Raw genomic sequence first — 12,772 nt, forward strand, 5'->3', positions numbered from 1 at the left:
TTCTCCTTTTCTCAGTCTACATACAGAGGAAAACAGATTTCAGTACACTAAAGACGGAGGATATTTTATTATTTTATGTATTATAGATAATGACGCGGTAGTACACCCAGTAAGATTTTAATGAAATTGATCGGCTAATAGATGAAACCATGTACAATAGTATATCTTTTTTGTGGCATATACTCACAAAAGTAAGATATATTTCTGGCCACATTTACCAGCGATATATTATAATGTAAAATGCAGCTGGAAGCTTAAGATATGCTTGAAAATGACCAAAGGTCGAAATTTACCAATCGCATGGATAATAAAAAATAATACAGTCTACCTGGACCATCTTTTAATTCTAAATACATTGAGGTTGTGGACCCCCACAAAAATAAAATTTTAAAACTGATTCCCACCGATCAAGCAAATGTGGTTACATCAAGTTTCTTCTTCGAGTGCCGTCTACTGCTGCCTGATACTGAATTAATTTCGGGACATATTCACGTAGCCTGAAATGCGATGTTTTAGTGCCGTGTAAAACAGAAACTTGTATATTACAGGTTCTAAGAAACGAAACGAATAAATAAAATATTCATTTGTTCTTTAGACATTATTTCAGCGGAAGTATGAACGCTGGATACTCGAATTAATGACAGTAGCAAATAAATCGGCAGTAGGCTGTCTCAAGGGAATATTCTGTAGTTCATCTGAAGTAATTTAGGGAAAGCGTACGTCCCAAAGTAGAGTGGCAGAGGGAGATTCAAACGCTGCCTGCGCCTAGTCGATGTCCAGTGTCTTCATTCTACTAAATATCAGTCGATTATAGACGTTAGCTGCTTGTATCTTCCAATGAATGTCAAGTAAACGTTTTTGGTTTCTATTTGATTGAAATAAGATACGCTCCTGTCGGTATTACTCAGAACTGCAAGTGCAGATTAAAGTGAAACGCCGCGTCGGTATCGCGCTTGCAATTCCTCTGCTGCTCTAGCCGCTTATCTAAATGAGCGGATGTTCCTTGCGGAATATCGCTTCTAGAGAGTAGAAGTTGGGACGGTGTTGGTAGTTACTTCAGATTAAACGGCAGGTCGCGCTTCGCTCCCTTAGCTTAATCCCATCCAGAAGCACACATGGTACCCCGTCCTGTCTCTGAGCTCATTTATACGTTGTGATTCCCTTTATGCAGAGTCTGACAACCGACTACTTTAGTTTTTCTTAAGTTTCAAATTTTAATAAACATCTACCTTTCCCCAAAAATTGTAAGCAAAAAACAATTATTGTAAGTGCTTTCAAAATTGCAGCTGTACCGCTGTACATTTCTGCCTTTGATTACATTGTTTCTTCCAAATTCATTAAATATTTTTCAGTTCCTGTGTTAGATGCACCAGTAGACGTATTTTATTTATTTATTTATTTGCTTGGAAATGAAACCATTGAAAGAACTGTCCTTAATACTACAGATTCTTGTACACCGAATACTTTATCTCCTAGAGTATGCTTCGTACCGACAAACTAATTTTTAACAATATTAAATCACGCTAGCTACACAAAATGGTTGCCGGCGATTTGGTGACATTATTTACTTCATTCTTATTTGGTCAGTCCTAATACCGAATCTTCTTACTGAGAATGTTCTTTGCAGAAGCATACGTCAAAATATTATACCCGACTCTCTCTTTCATCTCACTGTTTTGCCATTAAGTGGCTATGTTAAACTCGCTTGCATTGAGTATGCATATTACTCAACAGTACTGTTTATGGAACTCTCGAAGCAGAAGACATATTTTATTTATTCATAACGCATATATACTTCGACAATTCATCAGTCTGTAAGCAAGGAATTTTTAATGCGATAATTTTTTTCTGCTTGCTTTTCAAAGGAGAGCAACTTCATGCAGGTGGTAAAGTGTTTCTTTTTATCAAGTACAAATGGTTCAAATGGCTCTGAGCACTATGGAACTTAACTTCTGAGGTCAACAGTCCCCTAGAACTTAGAACTACTTAAACCTAACTAACCTAAGGACATCACACACATCCATGGCCGAGGCAGGATTCGAACCTGCGACTGTAGCGGTCGCACGGTTCCAGACTGTAGCGCCTAGAACCGCTCGGCCACCCCGGCCGGCTATTATTTCTTTACTACAACTGTATTAGCGACATACTTTGTAGATAGTATTACTGAATGTACCTGCCAAATTATATTATTTTATGCAACATAGTTCAGGAGGTATAACGCTACAAACATTGAGCTACGTCAAGACGAAACTGCAAGGCGAAATTCATTATAGATACAGTGAAATACATGTACAAATATATGTGAAATATGTTAAATATATGTGAAATATATGTATGTGAGATGTGCACAAGCGGGCAAATCTCCAGATAAAAAACTCCTCCTACACTCCTAAATATCAATTTAAATTAAATTCCTACCAATTTTATTGTAATGGACTAGAAACATTCAACGTTGTGGGGGTGAATGCAAGATACTGTACATGATGGACTGTATTCAGATGGATGTTCTGGTGGTGAAATGTTCCATTAAGTAAGTTATTCAAACGAATACCCATGGTCCTGAATGCACAACTCAACTTCTAAAATACCTAAACTAAAATTAGTACACATATTACTTAGCACACATGACAAGGTGCTTTGGAATATGAACCAGTGACGTCCTGTTGGGGTGGGGGTGATGACGTGGAGACGGAACGAGGAGAGGAAGAGATTAACAGACAGAGAGGGGGAAGGAGGTATGGTGACAGGTGTGTAGAGGAGGAGATTGACATGGGGGGGAGGGGGGGGAAGGGAATGGAAGGAAAGGGAAGGGAAGGAGATGGACAGAGAGAGGGGGGAAGAGGAGACGCACAGAGAGAGAGAGGGAGGAGGAAACAGAGGAGTAAGTAGGAAATAGAAAGGGTGAGGAGGAAATAAAAGGGGGTGGGGAGGAGACGGACTTAGAAAGGGGACGAGCAGATGGACAGAAAGGGGGGTAGCAGAGGGACATGAAGAGGTGGGGAGTAGCAGATGGCCAGAGAGAGAGGCGGGCGGAGATGGAAGTGAATGGGAGGGTGGAGGAGGTGAACAAAGAGAAGGAGGAGAAGGAGATGGACAGAGAGGGGTGCGGAGGAGACGGACAGAGAGAGTGGAAAGGAGGAAATGGAGGAATAGAATTGGAATAAATACATACGCGGAACATGCCGGGTACTCAGCTAGTAACTAAATATACTACGAGTTCACAGCTCTACAGAAGAGCAACGTTCCTTAGGCTTACCTACCTAAGATAATACTCCTTTCACTTATTATTATGTAAGTTATAGAGAAAAACGCAGTATCTGAAACACCACGTACATACTTCGCAAACCACTAGTGTGTGCTCGGTACCAAAAGTAGTGACTTTCTGTCAACTTAAGTGGTCTATAGATGGAGGGGAAAATGACTATCTACTCGTATATTCCTCGGTACGAGCCGTAATTCCTTTTATATTAGGTCTCGTGGTATCTATACTCAATAGCACTGTAGCACGATCTTGTAGAACTTAGAAAACCTAAATTTACCCAATATTGTTTCATATGAATAACGTTGCCTGAACGTTTCCGTTGCACTTTCGTATGAACTGTACCGACATGTTGAGATTGCAGCAGCCCGTCTGTGAATTATTTCGAATCTGCATTCATCCCTATTTGATCAGAACTCCAGAAGTACTCTGGACGTGTTCACTCTAGCGTCCTGAATGGAGTTTCCTTGTATATCCACTGCACTTTTTGTACTATCCTCCCTACAAACACAAGTCTTCCACTCGTCTTCCATACTACTGATTTCATGTGTTCATCCTATTTCATGCGGCTTCATACTATCATCCTTAGATGTGGAAACAATATGACTAAGTCCAGAAGTTTACCTACGCACGTTACCGACATCTCTCAAGGAAATGGATGCTCCCTAATAGGTGATTACCACTTAAGAGTCTTCACAATCTATGTACGTCAAAATTCAAGAGTCAACATACGATTAATCAGTAGACCTAAAGAAAATCACGACGTTGCTTCTTACAAGAAAGAAAGAAAGAAGATAGGACAACAGAGACGGAGCACATACCCAGATTGTACTATAATTGCGTATGAATTGGCCGCGGCCGCTTTGAATGAACCATAGCGGTATATGCTTGAAATACTCTAGAGAAACCTTGAAATATCTCCGCTAGTTATATGTGTGAAATCTCCTGTAAAACAGGTTAGTGACGCTGGCAAATTTCTGCAATAGATGAAGTACATCGCTGACTACACCTGCTATCATTTCTGACAATCTGTGATAATCCGAGAGGGCTAAGTTCCTTATATCATCTCGGTGCAGTAGTTTCCATGATAGAAATTAACATTTGCCTAAATGAAATATGTGCAACTACTACTTCACATGCATATTTTAGCATGTTAGGTTTGTTTAAATAAGAGAGTATCTCTACCGATTGCAAAGTATGTTAGTTACAGCAGTACCAACTGGAATTATATGCAGTTAACATTGCCAGAGAAAATAAGAGAAAGAGAACAAGCGATGCATCATGCCAGTTCTTATACTCACAAATGACATTAGTGACTGTGGTGCAGACGTAACCATCAAATTATTGTTTATACATATACATAAAGGCTGTAACTGGATAGCTATAGAGAATCAGCGGTTTCCTGTTCCATCTATTTTATGATACTTGTCTCATTGTCTACTTTCCAAATTACATTAAAAAGGGGAAGAAAGATTGAGGTTTAACACCTTGTCGATGAAGGTTATTAGAAACGGAGCATCATTTTAGAAGAATTAAGGACAGAGCAGGAAACTGCGGTAGCCTTTAAAAAAGGAACCATCCCTTCACTCATGTTAAGTAATTCAGGGACGAAATATGGATGACCACATGCATATTTATATGAAGCTGGTATCTGTACAGATATCATTGGTGATCTTGCAGCTCTCGAAGAATGAAGTTATAATGAAATCTAGACCTTTCGCTGCTTAAAAATATATCAACGGGGACGGCTGAAAATTGTGTACCCGACCGGGACCTCCTGCTAGCATAGCAGAGGCTCTATCCGACTGAGCCAACGAGGACACAAAGGATAGTGCGACTCTAGGGACTTTATGGTTCCAATGGTTCAAATGGCTCTGAGCACTATGAGAGTTAACATCTGAGGTCATCAGTCCCCTAGAACTTAGAACAACTTAAACCTGACTAACCTAAGGACATCACACACATCCATGCCCGAGGCAAGATTCGAACCTATGACCGTAGCGGTCGCGCGATTCCAGACTGAAACGCCTAGAACCGCTCGGCCACTCCGGCCGGTGGGGACTTTTGTAAGCAGCGAAAGGTCTAGATTTCATTATAACTTCATATGCAGATTTCATCTCCATTCCTTCCGAATAGAAATCCGGTAAGTGAACTACTGTGTAATCTATGTTAGTGAGATCGAAATTAGCCAAATCTTAGCTTTCAGTATATCGAGAGCATAAATTTCTGTAATACTGCGGCTGCAGTCTTACTCATGACATTAAAAAGATCCCTCACTTATTTTTCCAAAAAATTTCAGTGAGATATTAATAAGCGCCTGACGGTCACGGTGGTCTAGTGGGTAGAGCACCAGACGCCACCTCCGGAAGTCCTGGATTCACTTCCAGATAGGGGCGGGAATCTCTCTCAGGGCAATCAAATCGTCACCTACCCCTTCCTATTGCCGTGGCGGAGAAAGCTTGCACTTTACCTATAGTAAGGTCAGCAGCCCGGTCAAGGGCTTGAGCCACATACTTTACGTTTTCTATTAATAAACTAGCTGTTAGCCAAGGGCTATGCTTGCATATTAGTAGTTTGGTTATGATCAGTCATGCTGAGTAAGTAAGCTGCTGTACGTGCCACAATTTCAGCTGCCCCCACACGTCTACGTCCCTCCGCCCCCTCCCCTTCCGCCCCTCCCCCTCTCCCACCATTCCACCTCCTGAAAGGTCGAAGTACGAAGTGGCGATGTGCGCAGCATCGCTGCTAAGTGATGCGTGCATCTATGCGTTGTGTTACTGAAGTAGCTATACTTCATGCAGAGTGGACATTATGAAACAAATTTCATATTTTTAACATATTTTATGTTCACTGATGTAAAAAGAGGTGGATCCCTTCAGACTCTAAGGGGTCGACATTTTTACATTCTGAAGTAGCCTACGTTCTTCCGCAGGGTTCTAGCTATCTCAGTACCAAATTTCATCGAAACTGGTTCAGCATTTTAGTCGTGAAAATGTAACAGACTGAGTTACCTTCGCATTTCATGATATTAGTGTGGGAGTACGGATTGAACAGGTTGAGCATTGTATACACTACACTGAAACGTATTACATAGAACTTATCAAGTAATAAAAGCATTTTCACAAATATGATACAGTTAAAACGTCAAAGAAAAAAATGTTTTCCCAAGGGTAAATGTGTTTCCCTATGTCGAGTTATATTACGATAGCCTTTTTTTTTCTTTTTCGTGATCTAATTTTGGTGAAATAAAGTTTATATGTTGCCTCATGCTAAGCTCAAGTAATCTGTGAAACCCCCACGAAACACCTGGTAGTTTGGGAGATCAGCCTGTTCAGACAGAGAGGCACAACGGTTTTACAGTATTATTATTGATATAGATGCAATAGATATTGATGGCATACCACTTAATTTCTCGTTTCTGGGTCTTTCGAGCGCAGTTAACACAAATACGTAGTTCTGTTTAAATAAATATAATTGTTTTTGTTATCACCAAGTAAACGTTTAACGAGCTTTAACCTTTCAGCAAAACCCCTTCCCTTACCTTCAGTTGCTGAAAGCCTTATTCTGACTCCTAAAACCTTTCTCATGTACCGAAATATTTAGCGTTACACAGATCATCCTGTATATACAACATCAGCGTCTCGGAAAGTCTACTGTTGTCAGACAGTTCATAAACGTTATAGGATTGCCAGTGATACCAAAACGTATAAACAAAATATATAAACCAAATAAAGTTAGCCATTTGATATACTGATTATCAGCTGTCTTTACATGTTAATAAATCAAAAATATTGTCCATAAATAAGGAAAAGATGCCGACAGTATCTTATTACAAAATTATTGATAAGTTTTGGAGCCTAAGTGGCGACCTGGAATGGAATGAACACGTGAAATCAATAGCAAGCAAGGCGAATGAAAGATTTTTGTTCGTTAGAGAGATTTCGAAAAATTACAGGTATCTGTTAGGAAAACTGCTTAAAATGGGCTATTCCTTCTTACTGTAGAGTGCCAGGGCGGTTGTGGTTCTGCCAAGTAGGTCTGACGCTGCACACCGAACGAATTCAGAGATGCCCTGTTAGAATCGTGACATGTCTCTGTATCTTACACGAAAGAGTAAAGGAGCCCCCCAAGAAACTTAAACTCAAATCGATACGATATTTCAGTGCCTGTGCTGTTCAGAAGTGAGATGCAAAGTTCCCTCGGACATGCAATATCATATTTATCTGCCGACAACGGGAAAGCGACTGTCAATTAAAATGTCTTCCCCGTACGGGAATATAAGGCCACATAATTACTGTACGAGTGCAGGTTCTAGACACATGGTTGACGACATACTGGTGTAGCCGTCAGTCCTGAGTGCGTAGCATGATAGTACGAGGACCGCTTGCTAGAAGTGGGAAATCCGGGTTCGAGTCTCGGTTAAGCACAAATTTTTACTATCGTCATTCCATTATACAGCTGATGGTAGTCCATATTGGCAACTGTGAATACATTCCCTATTAATGAGAATAGGTGGAAGAAAGGTGAATTATTACTCTTTCCACCATTTTTGAAGATGGCATCTTGGAGTCACGCAGCCAGTGTATTTTATTATATGAACAATTGCTGACCTCTTTAGGTTGCAGCTTATTGATCATGCATGCAACATACATAATCGATAATGGAATATACAGCCCATCATGACATCTACCTGGGAAACGAATGGCATCAGTATCGATTCAATGAAATACGTCCTTGCATGGATAATCGATAACCACCGATATCTTGCCGTACCACTTTAAAATACAGGTAAAATTACGAAAAAGTTATGCGTTTTGTTAATTTTTATTTAACATCACGTGAAACTCTTGAGCGGTGGTTGATACTTTCCACGATTAGTATCAGTTTTCGAATGCGTTGAAAAAAAAATTCGTATATGTATGCATGATTTGTACCCGCTTGGTAAAGTGATGTTGGAGGATAATTGAGGTTATCAACTATTCGTCGTGCACAGACGTTTCTCACTAAATCCATATAGATGTGAGGGGTTTCCCACATCTGTCTGACAACGGAATGTTTATTCTGGAATCGACTGTGTATGTGTGTATGTACTCGTGCAGCCTGAGGAAGTCTGTAATCTTTCACATAGTAAAAGGTGAAATGGTCCTGATTAACTTCTATCGAGTAAATTTAGAGAACGCATATAAGTTATATTGTCCAACAATTATGTTACTTACATCACAGGACCATGGTAATAAGGCAACAGAAATTACGCGCACATGGAGTCATACAGACAATAAATACCGAGTGACGTGGCGAAGTGGTTAGCACACTGGACTCGCACTCGGGAGGACGACGGTTCAGATGTGTGCTCGGCCATCCACATTTAGGTTGTCCATGATTTCCCTAAATCGTTCCAAGCAAATGGCGGTATGGTTGCTTTGAAAGGACACGGCCGATTTCCTTCCCCATTCACGACACAGTCCGAGCTTGCGCTCCGTCTCGAATAACCTTGGTGTCGACGGGACGTTAAACCCTAAACTTCTATCCTCCCTTTTATAGACAGTAAATTTTCCATCGCTACGTACATGCTAAGTATTTTCCGCTGTGCAATGTGCAGTGGCTAGCGAAGAACATTCGTAGCTTTTGTATTTTTAAAGTCACGTAAGGTTCAAATGGCTCTGAGCATTATGGGACTTAATTTCTGAGGTCAATAGTCCCGTAGAACTTAGAACTACTTAAACCTAACTAACCTAAGGACATCACACACATCCATGCCCGAGGCAGGATTCGAACCTACGACAGTAGCGGTCGCCCGGTTCCAGACTGTAGCGCCTAGAACCGCACGGCCACTCCGGCCGGCGTCACGTCAGGCAGTAAGTGCTTAACCATTGGTAAGGCACGTTATGGAAGATGTAATGTATTTAATGCATTTTCGACAACTCGTATTACGTCCGCCACACAAAAACTGAAAAAGAACAAAAATCATTAATTGTAGATGACTTATATTGAAACATACTTTCTAAAGAGATTCTGATGTGTAAATAGGATTCACATCTGAAAATGTCCTCTTAGCGATATCAACATACTTTCAATAACGTGTACCACCAATGGGGGGAGGCGGTGCTTTATGTCCGCGGTAAAAAATTTCGTTAATTGTAGTTGTCTTTTCCTCATAGCGTACATTTTAAAGGGCTACTGATATGTAAGTAAGATCCTGAACTTGAAAAGTTTGAATACGACATTCACTGGGGAAAGTGACATTTACTACTAAGGCTTAAATTTTTGATTTACGTTTTACTGAAAAATTTTAAAAAATGGCTTTGAGCACTATGGGACTTAACTTCCGAGGTCATCAGTCCCCTAGAACTTAGAACTACTTAAACCTAACTAACCTAAGGACTTCACAAACCTCCAAGCCCGAGGCAGGATTCGAACCTGTGACCATAGCGGTCGCGCGGTTGCAGATGTAGCGCCTAGAACCGCTCGGCCACTCCGGCCGGCGAAAATAAAAAAAAATTAAACATCTAAGGAATGTGGTAGACGAATTAATTAAAATTTTTTTTTTCAAAATTTTAAAATCTGGTTTAACTGACTAGATTAGAGTAATTTCAAAGGGTGAGCATAAACTATTCCCCTCACCCCCCCCCCCCCCCCCGCCCATGGTCTTGTGAGGGTTGATGTGTAAATAACTGACGTCCGACTCAGTGATGGTTCAAATGGCTCTGAGCACTATGGGACTTTACTTCGGAGGTCATCAGTCCCCTAGAAATTAGAACTACTTAAACCTAACTAACCTAAGGACTTCACAAACCTCCAAGCCCGAGGCAGGATTCGAACCTGTGACCATAGCGGTCGCGCGGTTGCAGATGTAGCGCCTAGAACCGCTCGGCCACTCCGGCCGGCGAAAATAAAAAAAATTAAACATCTAAGGAATGTGGTAGACGAATTAATTAAAATTTTTTTTTTTCAAAATTTTAAAATCTGGTTTAACTGACTAGATTAGAGTAATTTCAAAGGGTGAGCATAAACTATTCCCCTCACCCCCCCCCCCCCCCCGCCCATGGTCTTGTGAGGGTTGATGTGTAAATAACTGACGTCCGACTCAGTGATGGTTCAAATGGCTCTGAGCACTATGGGACTTTACTTCGGAGGTCATCAGTCCCCTAGAAATTAGAACTACTTAAACCTAACTAACCTAAGGACTTCACAAACCTCCAAGCCCGAGGCAGGATTCGAACCTGTGACCATAGCGGTCGCGCGGTTGCAGATGTAGCGCCTAGAACCGCTCGGCCACTCCGGCCGGCGAAAATAAAAAAAATTAAACATCTAAGGAATGTGGTAGACGAATTAATTAAAATTTTTTTTTTCAAAATTTTAAAATCTGGTTTAACTGACTAGATTAGAGTAATTTCAAAGGGTGAGCATAAACTATTCCCCTCACCCCCCCCCCCCCCCCCCGCCCATGGTCTTGTGAGGGTTGATGTGTAAATAACTGACGTCCGACTCAGTGATGGTTCAAATGGCTCTGAGCACTATGGGACTTTACTTCGGAGGTCATCAGTCCCCTAGAAATTAGAACTACTTAAACCTAAGTAGCCTAAGGACATCACACACACCCATGCCCGAGACAGGATTCGAACCTGTGACCATAGCGGTCGCGCGGTTGCAGATGTAGCGCCTAGAACCGCTCGGCCACTCCGGCCGGCGAAAATAAAAAAAATTAAACATCTAAGGAATGTGGTAGACGAATTCATTAAAAAAAATTTTTTCAAAATTTTAAAATCTGATTTAACTGACTAGATTAGAGTAATTTCAAAGGGTGAGCATAAACTATTCCCCTCACCCCCCCCCCCCCCCCCCGCCCATGGTCTTGTGAGGGTTGATGTGTAAATAACTAGAGGACGAAAAGCATTCATCCCGGCAGCAAAAATAGCCATTATTTCACTGTGGGGTGCGTAATAAGCGTAAAAACGAGATAATGAGCGATACGAAATGACGTCCGACTCAGTGATGGTTCAAATGGCTCTGAGCACTATGGGACTTTACTTCGGAGGTCATCAGTCCCCTAGAAATTAGAACTACTTAAACCTAACTAGCCTAAGGACATCACACACACCCATGCCCGAGACAGGATTCGAACCTGCGAGCGTAGCGGTCGCGCGGTTCCAGACTGTAGCGCCTAGAACTGCTCTGCCACACCGACCGGCTCGAGTTAGTGACCGTTGGTTTGTGAATAAAGACTGAGTTAAAAGTACGAAGTGTATCTATAATTGGGAACGATGGTGCAAGTAGGGGAGAGGTTCACCTGCATGTGGACGCGGCCTCGCCAGTCGCGCCACATTACGCAGTAGTCGGCCGGCGCGAAGTCGCCGCGGTCCGAGAAGCCGACGGCCATCCAGTCGGCGGGCTCGCTGCAGTGGACCTCGGCGCGCAGCTGCCGGCCGCCGTAGTCTAGCGCCCACGCCAGCGCGGCGCTGCCCGAGCCGGTCAGCGGTAACCGGTAGACGGGAGCCGCCGTCGCCGACGCCGCAGTCGCCGCCAGTACCAGCAACAGCGCCCACATGCTTCTGCTGATCGCCGCGCTGCGCCCGCCACCCCATAAATACCCTCGCACAACACGAGCGCGCATGCGCGGGGCGCACCGCGTTGCCCCGCCGGAGGGGTGTACCACCCTCTGCCAAAGAGAACATTTCTCCTCCTCGCAGCGAAACACCCAAGTTTTAAGGTCAAAGATGCAATTATTTTTCATGTTGTCCGCGTTTAGATCAAACTCGTTGCCCAGATAACACTGACCTATATTCCATATTATTTAATCTGCACATCGCGCAAACAATTACCGAAACCAAAGAAAACTCAGAAAAGGTATTAAAGTTCAGGGAGAACAAATAAAACGTTCGCCGAAGACGTCGTAATTCTGCCAGAGACGGCAAAGGACTCGGAAGATCAGTTGAAAAGGAATGGATAGTGTCTCGAAAAGAGGTTATAATCTATCGACAAGAAAGTTAGTGGAACGTAGTCCAATTGAATAAGGTCATACCGTTCACTAGAAGACCGAAGCAACTGCGCAAACACCGATACTGCAGACCAATAACTCTACATGCGCGCCCAGTAGGTTTCCGTGAAAAAGTCAAATACCTCGGTGTCTGGCTGGACCGGAAATTACTCTGGGGGGACCACATACAACACATGACCAACCGAACAAGCGCGAGCCTCAAACAGCTCTACTCTATGCTCAACAGGCGTAGCACACTGAACAGAAGGACGCCGAGGTCCATGTACATGACACTTATACGACCCCTGATGACGTATGCAGCTCCTGTCTGGGGATACGCTGCGCCTACACGCCTGCGTCGTCTGCAGCTCATACAAAACAAAGTACTCAAAATCATAAGCAACGCTCCACGATACACACGAATCGCGGACCTTCACCGGGAATACCGACTTCAGACTCTCACGGGGGTAATCCACAAACTCACCACAAGACTATACAGGAACTCCAGACATTCGCAGAACCCGTTTGTTCTGAATCTG

At 42.6% G+C, this 12,772-nt stretch overlaps 1 protein-coding gene across 1 annotated transcript in view; it reads right to left on the reverse strand.

The window, feature by feature from the left end:
* The window catches only part of LOC126298490 (dopamine beta-hydroxylase), a 145,124-nt gene extending 133,313 nt beyond the window's left edge, over nucleotides 1-11,811 (reverse strand). Inside the window, exon 1 of the mRNA XM_049989826.1 lies at nucleotides 11,547-11,811. Within this exon, the coding sequence (XP_049845783.1) occupies nucleotides 11,547-11,804 (258 nt within the window). The 5' untranslated portion in view covers nucleotides 11,805-11,811. The remainder of the gene's footprint in view (nucleotides 1-11,546) is intronic.
* Nucleotides 11,812-12,772: the final 961 nt, after the last annotated feature.

Source organism: Schistocerca gregaria, chromosome X, assembly GCF_023897955.1.
Source record: "Schistocerca gregaria isolate iqSchGreg1 chromosome X, iqSchGreg1.2, whole genome shotgun sequence".
In the NCBI taxonomy this organism is placed as follows: domain Eukaryota; kingdom Metazoa; phylum Arthropoda; class Insecta; order Orthoptera; family Acrididae; genus Schistocerca; species Schistocerca gregaria.